This window comes from Natrix helvetica, assembly GCF_964273705.1.
Source record: "Natrix helvetica genome assembly, chromosome: 1".
NCBI classification, from domain to species: domain Eukaryota; kingdom Metazoa; phylum Chordata; class Lepidosauria; order Squamata; family Natricidae; genus Natrix; species Natrix helvetica.
The window spans coordinates 26,699,579-26,713,701 of NC_138548.1; the positions used below are offsets into that span (position 1 = coordinate 26,699,579).

The 14,123-nt window shown below is 41.2% G+C and overlaps 2 protein-coding genes across 2 annotated transcripts; both read left to right on the forward strand.

Annotated features, from left to right (window-relative positions):
- Positions 1–315: 315 nt before the first annotated feature.
- On the forward strand, positions 316–10,884 carry LRR1 (leucine rich repeat protein 1). The gene is made up of 4 exons (XM_081937868.1): positions 316–630; positions 6,434–6,532; positions 7,320–8,047; positions 10,227–10,884. Exons 1-4 carry the CDS (start codon positions 457–459, stop codon positions 10,477–10,479), a joined length of 1,254 nt encoding a protein of 417 aa, XP_081793994.1. The 5' UTR covers positions 316–456; the 3' UTR covers positions 10,480–10,884.
- A 1,334-nt stretch (positions 10,885–12,218) lies between these two features.
- MGAT2 (alpha-1,6-mannosyl-glycoprotein 2-beta-N-acetylglucosaminyltransferase) lies at positions 12,219–14,106 on the forward strand. The gene has a single exon (XM_081937867.1). The coding sequence runs from the start codon at positions 12,547–12,549 to the stop codon at positions 13,915–13,917; it is 1,371 nt and encodes a 456-aa protein (XP_081793993.1). The 5' UTR covers positions 12,219–12,546; the 3' UTR covers positions 13,918–14,106.
- The last annotated feature ends 17 nt before the right edge of the window (positions 14,107–14,123 follow it).

A 14,123-nucleotide genomic window follows, 5' to 3' on the forward strand; every position in this document is an offset into this window, starting at 1 on the left:
CTGTCATTTTTTCCTTATTTAATTCTAGTGAGATCAATCCATGTTACACTTCCCCAATTTACGCCGTTTGCGTAAGATAGGAATTACGCAATAAGCCCTTGAACTTAAGACCGAACTCAGTTCAGGACAATTCTTCACAAGGCCGCCGTGAATCGACGTCGACTTAACGGTAAAGAACCACAATACTCCCAGCACAGTTAAGAAAAAAAGGAGGAAAAAAACCCCCTCGCATTCAGAATGCGTCGGCGCGGAGGCTGAAAGAAACCGGGCACAGAGACGCGCCATCAAGTAAGCAGATTTGCTCAAGTTCCGCGCAAGCGTGGAAGAGATGGAAGAAGAAAGGCTCCGCCTCCTCCTCCTCCGAGGGTTGCGCGCGCAGGGGGCGGGAAGCGCCTTCCTCTCAGCCGGTCTGTTTTGAAAGAGTTGGCGAGGCGCTTGTGTCGGAGCTCGTCTGAAATGCGCCTCCCGTGCGACGTGGTGGTGGTGAGTCGCCTCCTGCCCTCAGCTGGGATACGCGCCCCGGGACGCGCTGCCAGGGCTCTGCTCGCCCTGGGGAAGCCAACCGGAGGAGACGGAGACGTCTGCCTTCTGGTCAGCACTGCCCGCCACCGCCCTGGAGCCAAATACCAGGTGAGGAACCGCGGAGAGGGAAGGTGGGTGGGGGTCGTCGGTGTCTCTTGCTCTTTTCCTCGGTCTTGGGTCCTCCATGCCTAATCCGAAGTCTGCACGGTCCTTTTAACGCCCGTAGGTATTTTATTTGAGTTTGATCCCTCTTAAGAAACGATAGCAATAATTCACAATCTTATTCAGCTGCTACTTGCATCTAGCTAGCTAGCATGCATGCATGCATCCATCCATCCATCCATCCATCCATCCATCCATCCATCCATCCATCTAGCATCTATCTGTCATTTTGCCCCATCTTTTGTTTATATGCAGTTCAAGACAGAACATAACAACACACTCTTCCCTTTTCTACCCTAACAGCAACCCTGTGAGATGAGTTGGGCTGTGAGAGAGTGTCTGGCCCAAAGTTACCCAGCCTGTTTTTCATGCTTAAAGTAAGACCAGAATTCAGTTTACTGGTTTCTAAATCAGCATCTTCATTTATTCGATTTATATAGCCACCCATCTCACAACATGACCCTGTTTTTACAACAAGTTGTAAACAAGTTGTAAAAACAAGGTAAAAGAAATATGTAGAATAGAACAGCGGTTTATTACAGTCACCAGCTGGAAATAAAATGCATAATAAAAGCACATAGCCCCTGGGCATCAACCATCAGCAAAGCCAGTGGACTTTATCACTCTTCCAGAGCCCCCCAGGCTCAGAAACAAAGCCAAGGTTTTAAAGGTCTTGCGAAAGGCAAGGATAAAAACTAACCTAATCTCAATTGGAATAATGTTTGACAAAGCAGATACTACAGGCAAGGATAAGAACTAACCTAATCTCAGTTGGAATGATGTTTGACAAAGCAGATACTACAGCAGAAAAAGCTCTCTCCCTGGGCCCCATGAGCCAACACAAATAGCCAGAATATGTCCTATTGGAGAGTACACTTCCAAAAAAAGCAGATAGTCTTTAAAAATTTATACACTAAGCAACAATGAAAGCAAGAGCTTGGAGATGATGATCATGATCTAAAGAGAACAAAAATGAACTGTGAGCAGCAAGTATTGTCAGGAGATCTGAGATGAGATCACAGATGGATGAGTATAGAAGAGAGTTAAAACAGAAAAGTATCCTAATGAGAAAATGCATTCCTTGAATTAGATATATACTGTATATCTAACTCAAGGAATGCATTTATTTCATTCCAGTATATCACAGAAGTGAGTACACCCCCTCACATTTTGTAAATATTTAAGTATATCTTTTCATGTGACAACACTGAAGAAATGACATTTGGCTACAATGTAAAGTAGTGAGCATACAGCTTGTATAACTGTAAATGTGCTGTTCCTTCAAAATAATGCAACACATAGCCATTAATGTCTAAACTGCTGGCAACAAAAGTGAGTACACCCCTAAATGATAATGTCCTGTAGGTTTATTATATGTGGAATGGATGCACTGTTTTATTTGCATGAAACATGGTAAACTGTACTCAATCCAGAAAAGAATAAAGAAGTTGCAAAAATTATGAGAAATCAAGACCAGATTGCATTTATCAATTTTCAAGAACATTGTCAAACAGGAATTCTTGTACAGACTTCAACCACAAAGTATCAATAATAAAACAAGTTTTGATTTAGTCACATATAATAAATAAGATTTCAAAAGTGTAATAATATTGGGAGGCGGTGCTTGATGTCGCTACAACACGACATGCAATCTTGAAGCTCCAGGATTGCTGTCGATATCTCTGTTGCTGGACGATCCTTTTTGGATCTAAATCGTTCTGAAGAAACAGTGATAGAGGAGGGCATGTCCTGCTGATCTCAGGGGCATCGCAAAGCCTCTGATTGATCCAGGGAAAGCTCTTTTTGCCGGCTACAAGAGAAGCAGCCAAAATGGCTGCAGAAGGTTGGGACAAGCCCCTAAAACGGAAGCAGAATAGGAGAAACAGTGTGTTGAAATGGTGAGAAAAATCTTTATTATTAGAGAAGAGAAAACCCAAAAGACTTAGAGTTAAAATAAAATTGAAGACAGAAGGAAGCAAGCGGCGGATTAACCCTGGTTTAAAACTATCGTGTTATCTTTTCCATTTTAATTTTGTTTGTTTTCTATGGATGGACTTTTTACAAATGCCTCTTACTTTTAAACTGGACTGGTCTTTTTTTCCTTCTTCCTCTATACTTTTCCCATTTTTTGTATTTGTGGATTAAAAGCCTCTTTCCTCGCAAGGTTCGGCCGGATCGTAATCTTTAAACATTTTTTTTTCTCTTCCGGAGTTTGGAGCTTAGAAAAGAGAGGCAAAAACATAGGGAAAAGATGTAACACTGCCATCTAAAGCTAGAGGCTTGGCAACATCTGATATTACAAAGTTATTGACTTTGTTTAAACCTAGCAAAAGCCTTGGCTGTTTTAGTGGCAGTGTTTATAATTTGGAAAAATAGCACAATATGAAGAAGAAAAGGAACTAACATTGCAAAAAATTATGTTAGAAATTCAAAAAGTCTTGATAATCATAGAGAATATTGAAAAGAGACTTGAAATTATAGATCAAAATAGAGAAAGTACGGAGGGAAGAGTTGAGAATCCTTATAAAACAATGATGAAATTTGAGGACAGAGTTCAAAAAAAATCACAGAAACATATGAAAGTGATAAGAAAATTGTTGACAATGACAGCAAATCGAGTGCAGAGGGAAATGATAAGTGCGAAATACGGAAAGGAGAGATCGATGAACTGGAACTCTATCTCAGATGTCAAAACATAGATGAAGAAAGGGGAGAAAATTTGGCAGAAACAATGTGAGTAATTTGGGCAAAAGCACCAGTGATAACAAAAGTCAAGCTGATGAAAGGAACAGATGGTGGGTTTCGAATCCTTATAAGATATGCAATGAACAACAAGTGGTCAAGAGAAGTCCACCTAAGACTTATCAAGAAAACACTTAGAATACAGATTCTACAAATGGCAAGAGATATTGGACTGCACTATTTCTGGAAGGATACAGGATGATGAAATGAAATGTCACAATAAAATTTAGTTAAATGTAGTTAAACTTTTGAGTACTACCGTGTTTCCCCAAAAGTAAGACAGGGTCTTATTTTCTTATGCCCCTTGAAATATGGCCTTGGGCTTATTATAAGGGGGGGCTTTTTGTTTTGGGGTTGCCGAGCAGCTGCTCCCTTGCGAACTGGCTCCCGGAGAGCCAGGCACAGTCTCAGGGGCGAAGCAACCATGAGGTGACCACGCTCATGAGCAGGCCCCTGGCAAACCCCCTCTCCAGCCGGGCAGAGTGCCATTCACTGACCAAGAGGGTATCCCTAAGGCGCCAAGGCATGTGGCGCTCTGCCCCCTCTCCCCCCAGTTCCTGCAGCTTGGCACATTCGGGATACCACCTAGGTCAGTGCATGGAACTCTGCCCGGCTGGAGAAGGGGGTTGCGCGAGCATCTGTTCAGCCCCCAGCAAGCATGCCTCCCAGCCTCACCATGCCCTGGCCCAGCTCTCCCTGCAGCGCCAGGGTGCCACCGCCGCAACGGCACTCCGAGTATAACTTCTTCTTCGGCTTCCAAACTCCAAAACCTGGATGCTGAGTCTTCCAGCAGCGGCCGCTCTAGGAGTGCGCTCTATGGTTGTGGGCTGGCTGCCAGACACAGAGTCTTCCGGACAGAGTCTTCCAGCAGCCATCCCACAACCATAGAGTGCACTCCTAGAGCGGCCGCTGCTGGAAGACTCGGCATCCAGGTTTTGGAGTTTGGAAGCCGGAGAAGAAGTATGCTCGGAGCGCCGCCGCAGCACCCTGGCCCTGCAAGGAGCCCCCTGGACAACTCCCCCCTCTGGCCAGGCAGAACGCCACTCCCCAACCTAGCGGTACCCCGGAAGCAGCAAGCAACATGAGCGCCTTCCCTCCCCCCTGGCTCCTGCGGCTTGGCATCTTTGGGATACCGCTAGGTCAGTGAGCGGTGCTCTGCCTAGCCGGAGGGGGGGGGTTGTCCAGGGGGCTTATTTTCGGGGTGGGCTTATATTTTTTCCCATGCGAAAAATATGACAAGGCGTTAGACAGGTCGTATTTTCGGGGAAACACAGTATGTATAAGACAAAGTAATAGCTATAGTCAAATAAATGATCAATAATGATAATAAAGCATTTATATATACCAGATTGATAATATGAAATTTTATACAAACTGTAAGTGAGGATGATGGAGATGATGTTGAAAAGCCTTTTTATAAAAGATAAATAATTTTATACAGAATAGACTATAAAGATGTAATATCATTGGATGATTTCAGGATGATGTAATAAAATGGCATAATATAAATTTATTTCAAATTTAATATGCCTCATATAAAAAGGACGTAATAATAGCTATGCTTAATGGATGTTTAACAATTATAACAATTTGTATACATGTATATTAGATTGATGATACTAATAACGGTAAAAACATGGAATTGAAAATTATTAGAGAATGTTATCAATGCTAAAATAATAGAATGATTTAGAATAGGATATAAAAAAATTATTGGATATATTGAAGATGATATAATGAATCATTATAATATAAATGGATACATATTTAGAATAACTTGTTTAAAATGAGAAACAGTAGTGATAATCAGACAAATGAAGTATAATAATAATGTATACAAAAATATTTGATTGACATTATGTAATTTTTGATAAAACTTAAGTGATGACTATGGAAAGAACGCAGAAAGACCTTGTAACTAATCGACACACTGTATGCAGTTGAAGAGGTTTTTATGTTAAATGTTTTGTGTGTTTGTGTTTGAAAATAAAAATTTTATTTTAAAAAGTGTAATAATATTGGGATTAAAAAGCTTGCATCAGTGGCATTCAATATTTTTCAGGTTGTGAAACTTGTTGGATTAAAAAAAACTGAAAAAACTAACCAGGGCTCTAGTCTAAAGTCCTTTAAATTTTACAATATGTATTAAAACAAATTTTACAATCACTTGGGATGTTAACAGGGTGGATTTGATTTAAATCAACTTGATTTAAATCACTAGTAAAAAGCTTGATTTAAATCTACTTGATTTAAATCATTTTTAAAGAGCCACTGTCAGCTCTGTCCCCCTCTTCTGACCTGCTGTTGACTCACCAACAGTCCCAATATTGCAGAATATAGCCTCATGCTACATAACTAAGGTCAGTTTCATGCTGAATAAACTAAATTATTAATGTATCTTAAATAGAAAACTATCTTTAGATACATTTTTACTACAAAAGCACTTTATGAAAATAAATTTGATTTTTAAAAATCCAATTTAAAATTTAAAAATCTAATATTTTTATTTTTTAAATCATCTATTTTTATCCACCCTGGATGTTAATATTTTAAACAAGAAAATCAATGGTTTGGATGTGATTACTTCTCCATAGAAAAAATGCTATAGGCTTCTGTGGGTGTTTAGGTGAACTTTTTAGATATATTTTTGCCCTTAAAACCACCAAGCTTTTTCTCTTTGAAATCTAGGGTTCTGCAAAACAGAGTTTGAAAATTCTAGATTAGATACAATAATATTTAAGATTATGAACATCTTTAATATTTGATATTATAAGATTTTGCACATTTAAAAATATTTAAGATGGGGATTCTGCACTGTGTCAGACTTGCACCAATATTGCTGGTGATTTATTTGGCTATATAGTTAAAAAAATAATTTGAATAATGAAGGGGATTGTGAAACTGTTCTCTTTTCTTGGTCTCAACATCTGGTCCTATGAAGACACAGTTTTAAAATTCAGCATAGATTACTTGCTTACGGTTCTACCATTTGTTTCTTTAAAAACAGTTGAAAGAAAACATAGATCAGCTTTTTACCAAGTTCGTGGATGAAGGAAAAGCCACCGTAAGGCTAAAAGAACCAGCTGTGGATATTTGTCTTAGCAAGGTATGAAATCAACTCTAGAGGCAAGTAAACTAAGTCACATATTTTTTGCCTTTAAAATGAAAGAAAACTCAAAGGGAGGTATTTTGGCAGTTCCCTTTGAAGTGGAGGAGCGAGTGGAGGAGGAGGAGGGATGTTCAAGCATTTTGAAGTAGAATAACCGCAGTTGAAGTTTATATACAATAGTTTGGAGGCAGCAAGAAAAAAAACCTTCACTAATGAATTTTCTGACACTACAAATTTAAGAAATTACAGTTGGCAGCTTTTGAATTTCTAATCTAAAGGGCATATCAATATATCTGTTTCAAAGTAATGACCAAATTAAAGTGTATAGTATCTTTCACTAGTAGTGATATTTGGTGCAGTTTTCATTTGACTTGTTTTTGACAGGTAAAATATAAATAAAAAACAATTCTACTTTTCAATGTTTTCAATATGTTTTAATGAGTGTACACAAAAGCATTTAAGAAATCCAAATATAATAAAAGCTGAAACAATGATGACCATGTCTTTGAACAGATGTTGGGGGGGGGGGTCTTTTATATAATTATATGTTGTGAGATCAGTCTTGTTTTTTTCAAGCTATGGTCACAATACTGATTATTGTAATCAAATAATAATGCCATACAAACTGCTGTGTTTTCTCTTTTGCTTCCCAAGAATGGGAATAACTTCTTGCTGCCTCAGTGCATTTATTTCATAATTTAGAAAATTAGTACTTCTCCTCCTAAAGAAACCCAAACCCAAGTGAATTCTACATGTTTATCTTTGTGCACCATTTTCCTCGCAGGCAAATGTCAGTGAGCTGAGGACTTTCCTTTATGCAGTGAAATTGGCTCATCAAGGCACCAAAGAGGAAACTTTACCACTTTCTAGGCTGGTGTCACCAAAGGCCTCTGAAGTTGAAAAACCAAAAACCAAGATGAGCATAACATCAAAGAAGGATTATCCTTTAACTCGGAATTTCCCATACTCTCTGGAGTATCTCCAAGCGTCCTATTGCAAATTAGCCCGTATAGATATGCGTATGCTTTGCCTGAGAAGCCTTCGGAAACTGGACTTGAGCCACAATAGTATTAAACAGCTGCCAGCAACTATTGGGGACCTTGTTTGCCTCCAGGAGCTCAACCTACAGGACAATCACTTGGAGTCATTCAATGTGGCTCTATGCAACTCCACTCTCAAAAAATCACTTCAGTCTCTGGATCTCAGCCAGAATAAGATCAAAGCGCTGCCTGCACAGTTTTGCTACTTGCAGAAACTCATACAATTGAAGTTAGATGATAATAATTTGATTAGATTGCCATTCAAGATTGGTCAGCTATCGCATCTCCGCTTCTTATCTGTGGCTCGTAATAAACTCCCGTTTTTGCCCAGTGAATTTGCTAAACTCTCACTTGAAAGCCTGGATTTATTTGGCAATCCTTTTGAGCAGCCGAAGCCACTTGTTCCTGATATACACTTAAAAATACCATTGACTTTACTAGAATATTCTGCAAGGGCAACCATCAATTACAGGTAAAAGGGGCAGGCTCTTATTTTAAATTCTTTTTTAAAAAAAAATCAATTTCCTAATTTAACATTGGCAAGAGGAATCCTGAGAAGGGTGATGGGTAATTTTTTTTTAATGGCAAAGTGTTCATTGGTTTGTATGTAAATCATCTGGTTTGCTTGCTATGGGCTCCAGGGTCTATGGAGTGGGTTCAGTTGCACCCTGAGGAAGGCAAATACATGCTTTACGTAGAGTGTCGCAGAGCAAGATCTTGACTTACACCGGTGATCTGGTAAACATATCAGTCTGAGAATATTGGAAATAATATGTATGTATTTGATTGAAAAGGTAAATTTTAACATACTGCTTTATTAGCATATTATATTGTTAGCATTACCAGGAAACTACAATGCTAGTTCAGATTAGTAGCAGTTTCAGAGCTGGCTTTCTAACTTCTGGATGGAGGGGCAGAAGCTGAGATGAGTGATGGGAGCTCACCTGCCATGCAGTGCTTGGGCTCGAACTGCTGGTGCAAAGATTCCATTTCTCCAATATCATTAAGCCACTGAGCCACCACGCCTCTCTTATTGTTTAATAAAATTTATTCACAATAATCAAACAGTAAAACCAATATTCCTAAATAATGTAAATAGTTAACGACCTCAGTACAAGTGCTCTTATTGTAGTTCCTCACTGAAAATGCTCAAATTATGCAATTTGTGTCTCATGCAGTGGCAAGATAGGCCTGTGTTCATTTCCTTGTTGCAAATGGGGGATTTGTCAAGGTTGTGGCTCCCTATCATTTTATGTACAGGTAGTCCTTAGCTTAAAACCACGATTGAGCCCAAAATTTCTGTTGCTAAGCAAGATAGTTAAGTGGGTTTTCTTGACACACTTAAGTAAATCACTGCAGTTAAGCTAGTAACATGGTTGTTAAGTGAAATTGATTTCCCCACTGATGTTGATTGTCAGGTCACAAAAGGTGTTCACATGACTCTGAGACTCTCCAACCATCATAAATATGAACCAGTTGCCAAGCATCCGAATCTTGATTACATGACCTTTGGGGATGCTGCAACAGCCATAAAATCACTTTTTTCAGTGCCTTATTTTGAATGGTCACTAAATGAATGGCTGTAAGTCAAGACTACCTGTGTTATCGTAATTTCAGTTGTTTACTATTCTTGGTTTGCCCTTCTTTTAGGGCACCCTTGTGATTTGCTTTCATTAGTAAGCTGTAAGTAAAGTTATAATGCCTTGGTAAGGCCACACTTGGAATACTGCATTCAGTTTTGGTCACCACGATGTAGAAAAGATGTGGAGACTCTAGAAAGAGCGCAGAGAAGAGCAACAAAGATGATTAGGGGACTGGAGACTAAAACATATGAAGAACGGTTGCAGGAACTGGGTATGTCTAGTTTAATAGAAAGAAGGACCAGGGGAGACATGATAGCAGTGTTCCAATATCTCAGGGGTTGCCACAAAGAAGAGGGAAGTCAAACTATTCTCCAAGGCACCTTAGGGTAGAACAAGAAGCAATGGGTGGAAACTAATCAAGGAGAGAAGCAACTTAGAACTGAGGAGAAACTTCTTGACAGTTAGAACAATTAATCAGTGGAACAACTTTCCTCCAGAAGTTGTGAATGCCCAACACTGGAAGTCTTTAAGAAGATGTTGGATAGCCATTTGTCTGAAACGGTATAGGGTTTCCTGCCTAGGCAGGGGGTTGGACTAGAAGACCTCCAAGGTCCCTTCCAACTCTGCTATTGTATTGTATTGTATTGTATTGTATTGTATATGTGTCTATTAGCTAGAAATACTTCTAGACCAGTAAAATATGAAAGTGTTGCATAGTATTAGATTTCCCAATTTTCAATCAAGATAGCATACATAGCACTCCATTCTTCTGTGTCTCCCATAATAATCACCCTATGAGGTAGACAGGCTTGATAAAGTTATTTGTTCAAGGTCATCAGTAAACTAATTTGGCTAAAAGTGCCTCAATTTATAATCCTACATTAAATCATTATACCTCAGTTCAAACTGTCTTGAGATGGATTTTAGAAAAAATGTATTATATCTAAAATATATTTCCAATTTTTAAAAAATTGTGTCTCATTCCAATAACTTCTTCACATAGCACATTTTACTAATGTTTTAGGGAAGTAAGTCTATTTAATATGAATGTCATTTTCTTTTTTGTAGGATCCCATATGATTGCCACATTCTTCCTTATCACCTTTGTGATGATCTTCACATGTCAAAAACTTGTCAATGTGGACGGGCTTGTGTGACCTGCTTCATTCAAACAACAGTGACTATGAATCTGCATAGTGTGGCCCACACAGTTGTTCTTGTGGATAATATGGGAGGCACAGAGGCCCCCATTCTTTGCTATTTCTGCTCTCTCACATGCTATTCTCAGTTTCTCGATAGACATTTGCAAAGTGTGAGGTGATCAGATTATAATCTGAGAAGTTTTATTCAGCAAATGCTAACGTGTTTTTTATTATCCGAAAACTTTAAAGTGTTAGATATTATCACTGATGCCAGGTGCAAGTTCCTTCCTAACTCCTGTTTAATGCTGTGGGTGGAATAGCCAGCGCTCACATCCTCTCAACTGGGAAAAAAATGCTTTTCTACTCGTTTTAGCACTATTTTTATAAAATCATTAGTAATGTTTTTCAGGATAAAAACAGAAATTTTCAGAGATGGGGTAAAACATGCAGTGTTTTGAATGCAGTGTTTGCAATCATTTTTGAAAAAAATCTTAATTTATAAACTATTCTTTGAAAATGAGAAATGCTGAACTCATGACAGTATTTGATATTCATTTTTAAAAATAAATGCATATTTTGTGCAATTTAATGTCTATCAAAGGAAAGTTTGTTACACCAATCATGTACAAACATTTTGATTCAGAATGGTAGTATTTTTAAAGTTGTTTACTGTAAAGATCACATATTAGTTTGTATACAATAATTTATTGACTACAAAGTACAATTTACAGTGTTTTTATAACATTGTAGGCAATAATTTCCAGACATCCGTTGAGATTTTAAAATCAGCATGACAATATTTATTACCAGGTCAGATGAAAATTGTGCTTAGAATAAAACATGGTGCTTTAGCTACATCATGAATCTAGAAATTTGTTTCCAGCCTCAGAGAAAAATACAGAAGTTCTCTTGTTACTTCAGGAAATAAAATTTAATTTTAATGCTTTAAAAGTCTAGAAATCAGAAAATAGATTTCTAGTCCCACTTTAGGCAAGAAAAACTAGTTGGGTGACTTTGAGCAGTCTCTCAGCACATTTCACCTCACGCACATAATCGATGTACTAAAAATCGCATGGATATAACTAATGTAAAATACCATTGTTATGCTTTGGGGTAAAGATGAGCTCCCAAGGAAAGAGATATGAATTGTGAGTAAGTTGACTGCTTTTTCAAGGAAGACCAGGTAGGAAATTAGAAAAAGTTCTTCACACAGATCTTTGGTAATCCAGAGCACATTCATACTGTACATGTGATTAACTGATTGTAGACTATCAAGTCATTGTCAATTCTTAGGATGACCTGTTCCTAACCTGGTTTTTCAGGTGTTATCTATTCACTACCCTATGGGGAACAAGTTGGGATAGTTAGAAAAACTGGCTGGAGAGAATAAATTGCCCATTGTCTATGGCAGAGGTCTTCAAACTTGGCAACTTTAAGACTTGTGGACTTCAACTCCCAGAAGCTGGCTGAAGAATTCTGGGAATTGAAGTCCAGAAGTCTTAAAGTTGCCAAGTTTGGGGACCCCTGGTTTACGAAAACAATGAAAGTTTGGGGGTCCTTGGTGATTCTTTTGCAGCGGGTTCATTACCCAATTAGGTAACCATCTGCAAGTAAACAACCAAACTCAGAGAGCACGAAGGAACCCCACAGTTCAATCCTGAGCTGCAAATATTCTCTTCTATGGCTTCAATTTTAAAAAAAAGTTACTTAAAAAGCCCAGAAAATTTGGACAGCGGAATATTTGCTCCTTTTTTTGCCTCCTACCAATCAGATTCATTCCGGGAACGTCAGCGCGAAGCGACGCCTTTTTTCCAAGAGCGCCTCTAACCAAACACAAAAATTGCTCAGCCCAGATTCCGGCCTCTCCAGCGAACGAAAGAAGCGGGTAGTCCGGATCCGGAAGCCGCGCCTGGAGAGGGAGGTCCTGGGGTTGCTGCAGCCCCGACGGAGGTAGCGTGGCCGGCTCTGGTGCGTCCGGGGCGGAGCCGCTGGGGTCCTTCCTTCCCTCGCTCGTTCGCTCTTCCTCCGCCCGCGCCGCCTCTTTCGTCTCCGGCCAAAGGAAAAGAGGGAGAGAGGATGCGCGCGCGGCGGCGGCGGACCGAGCAGTCGGGCACCCTGGAGCCCCGGGGCGCTCGGTTGTACCGCTGATGCGCGCCAAGGGCCAGGGGGCCGCGCCAGGCCCGGCTGGAAGCCGCAGCAAGTGAGGGACGAGGAAGGGCGCAGGAGAACCGGAAACCTGCCGGACCATGAGACTCCGCATCTACAAGCGCAAAGTGGTGGCGCTGCTGCTGGTCTTGGCCGCCGCCGCCTGTGCCTTAGTGCTTTGGGGAGGGACAAGCGAGGCCGGCGCCAGCAGCAGCAGCAACAAACGGGAAGAAGTCGCGTCTCCGCCGCCGCTCCCGGGAGACCGACCGTTGCCACCGGCGGTTACCAGCAGCAGCCTTCCAGGGAATAACGGGCGTCACGCCAATTCTTCTTCGGTGTCGCGGGAAGAAGAGGCGCCGCCGGGACAGAATCGCACCTTGCACTACCGGTCTCTGGTCTACCGACTCAACTTCGACCAGCCGGTTCGTAACGAAGCGCGCTGGCGGCCTGGCGGCGCCGGCTCCGGAGAGGTGGCCGTGGCGCTGGTGGTGCAGGTGCATGAGCGCGCCGAGCACCTCCGGATCCTGTTGGACTCGCTGCGACGCGCGCCCGGCGTGGAGAAAGTGCTCCTAGTGCTCAGCCACGACGTGTGGTCCGCCGACTTGAATGCGCTGGCCGCTTCCGTGGATTTCTGCGCCGTCCTGCAGATTTTCTTCCCTTTCAGCTTGCAGCTCTACCCGGGCGAATTCCCAGGCACGGACCCGCGCGATTGTCCACGTGACGTGGGCCAAGCGGCAGCGCTGCGCGCGGGCTGCCTCAATGCTCACTACCCGGATGCCTTTGGCCATTATCGTGAGTCGAGCTTCACCCAAACCAAACACCACTGGTGGTGGAAGCTTCACTTTGTGTGGGAGAGGGTGCGTGCTCTGCGGGAACACCCGGGCTTGGTGGTCTTCTTGGAGGAGGACCACTACCTGGCACCTGACTTCTACCATGTCTTGCAACGCCTTTGGGCCCTGAGACAGCGTGACTGCCCTGAGTGCCAGTTGCTGTCCTTGGGCACTTATGCCACTGTGCGGGGCAGCTTTGCCGGCCGGGCTGACAAGGTGGAATTGAAGACATGGAAGTCCACAGAGCACAACATGGGCATGGTGTTTGCTAGGGACACATACCAACAACTGATTGCCTGCACTGATGCCTTCTGCACCTATGATGACTATAACTGGGACTGGACTCTGCAGCATTTGACTGTAGGATGCCTTCCTCATTTCTGGAAGGTGCTGGTTCCAGAGATCCCCCGAATCTTCCACACTGGTGACTGTGGCATGCACCACAAAAAATCTTGCCAACCCTCTGTTCAGAGTGCCAAAATTGACTCGCTGTTAAATAGCAATCAACAATACTTATTTCCTGAAACCATAACTATTAGCAAGCGGTACTCAATGACACCTTTGAGCCCCCATGTAAAAAACGGGGGTTGGGGTGATATTCGGGACCACGAACTCTGTAAAAGTTACCGAAGATTACAGTGAAAGAAAGAACATTGAGTCTTTGTCTCTATTGGACTGACTAGTCTTTTAAAATAGCAAACATAAAATATTTGGAAATTGCTTCTAGTTTAATATGGACAGCAATGGTTGCAGAAGATGTCATTTGGTAATTAATTTTGGACATTGAATAATTATGTGGAGCAATTCTCAAAATAAAAAACTATAAATGTCTACTTGTTTACTGGAAA

Bases quoted from the DNA above. Each gene is read 5' to 3' on its own strand.
- LRR1 (XM_081937868.1), top strand. From the start codon at position 457: ATGCGCCTCCCGTGCGACGTGGTGGTGGTGAGTCGCCTCCTGCCCTCA. The intron at 631-6,433 runs GTGAGGAACCGC...CTTTAAAAACAG, and splicing joins GCCCTGGAGCCAAATACCAG to TTGAAAGAAAACATAGATCA. The intron at 6,533-7,319 runs GTATGAAATCAA...TTTTCCTCGCAG, and splicing joins TGGATATTTGTCTTAGCAAG to GCAAATGTCAGTGAGCTGAG.
- MGAT2 (XM_081937867.1), top strand. From the start codon at position 12,547: ATGAGACTCCGCATCTACAAGCGCAAAGTGGTGGCGCTGCTGCTGGTC.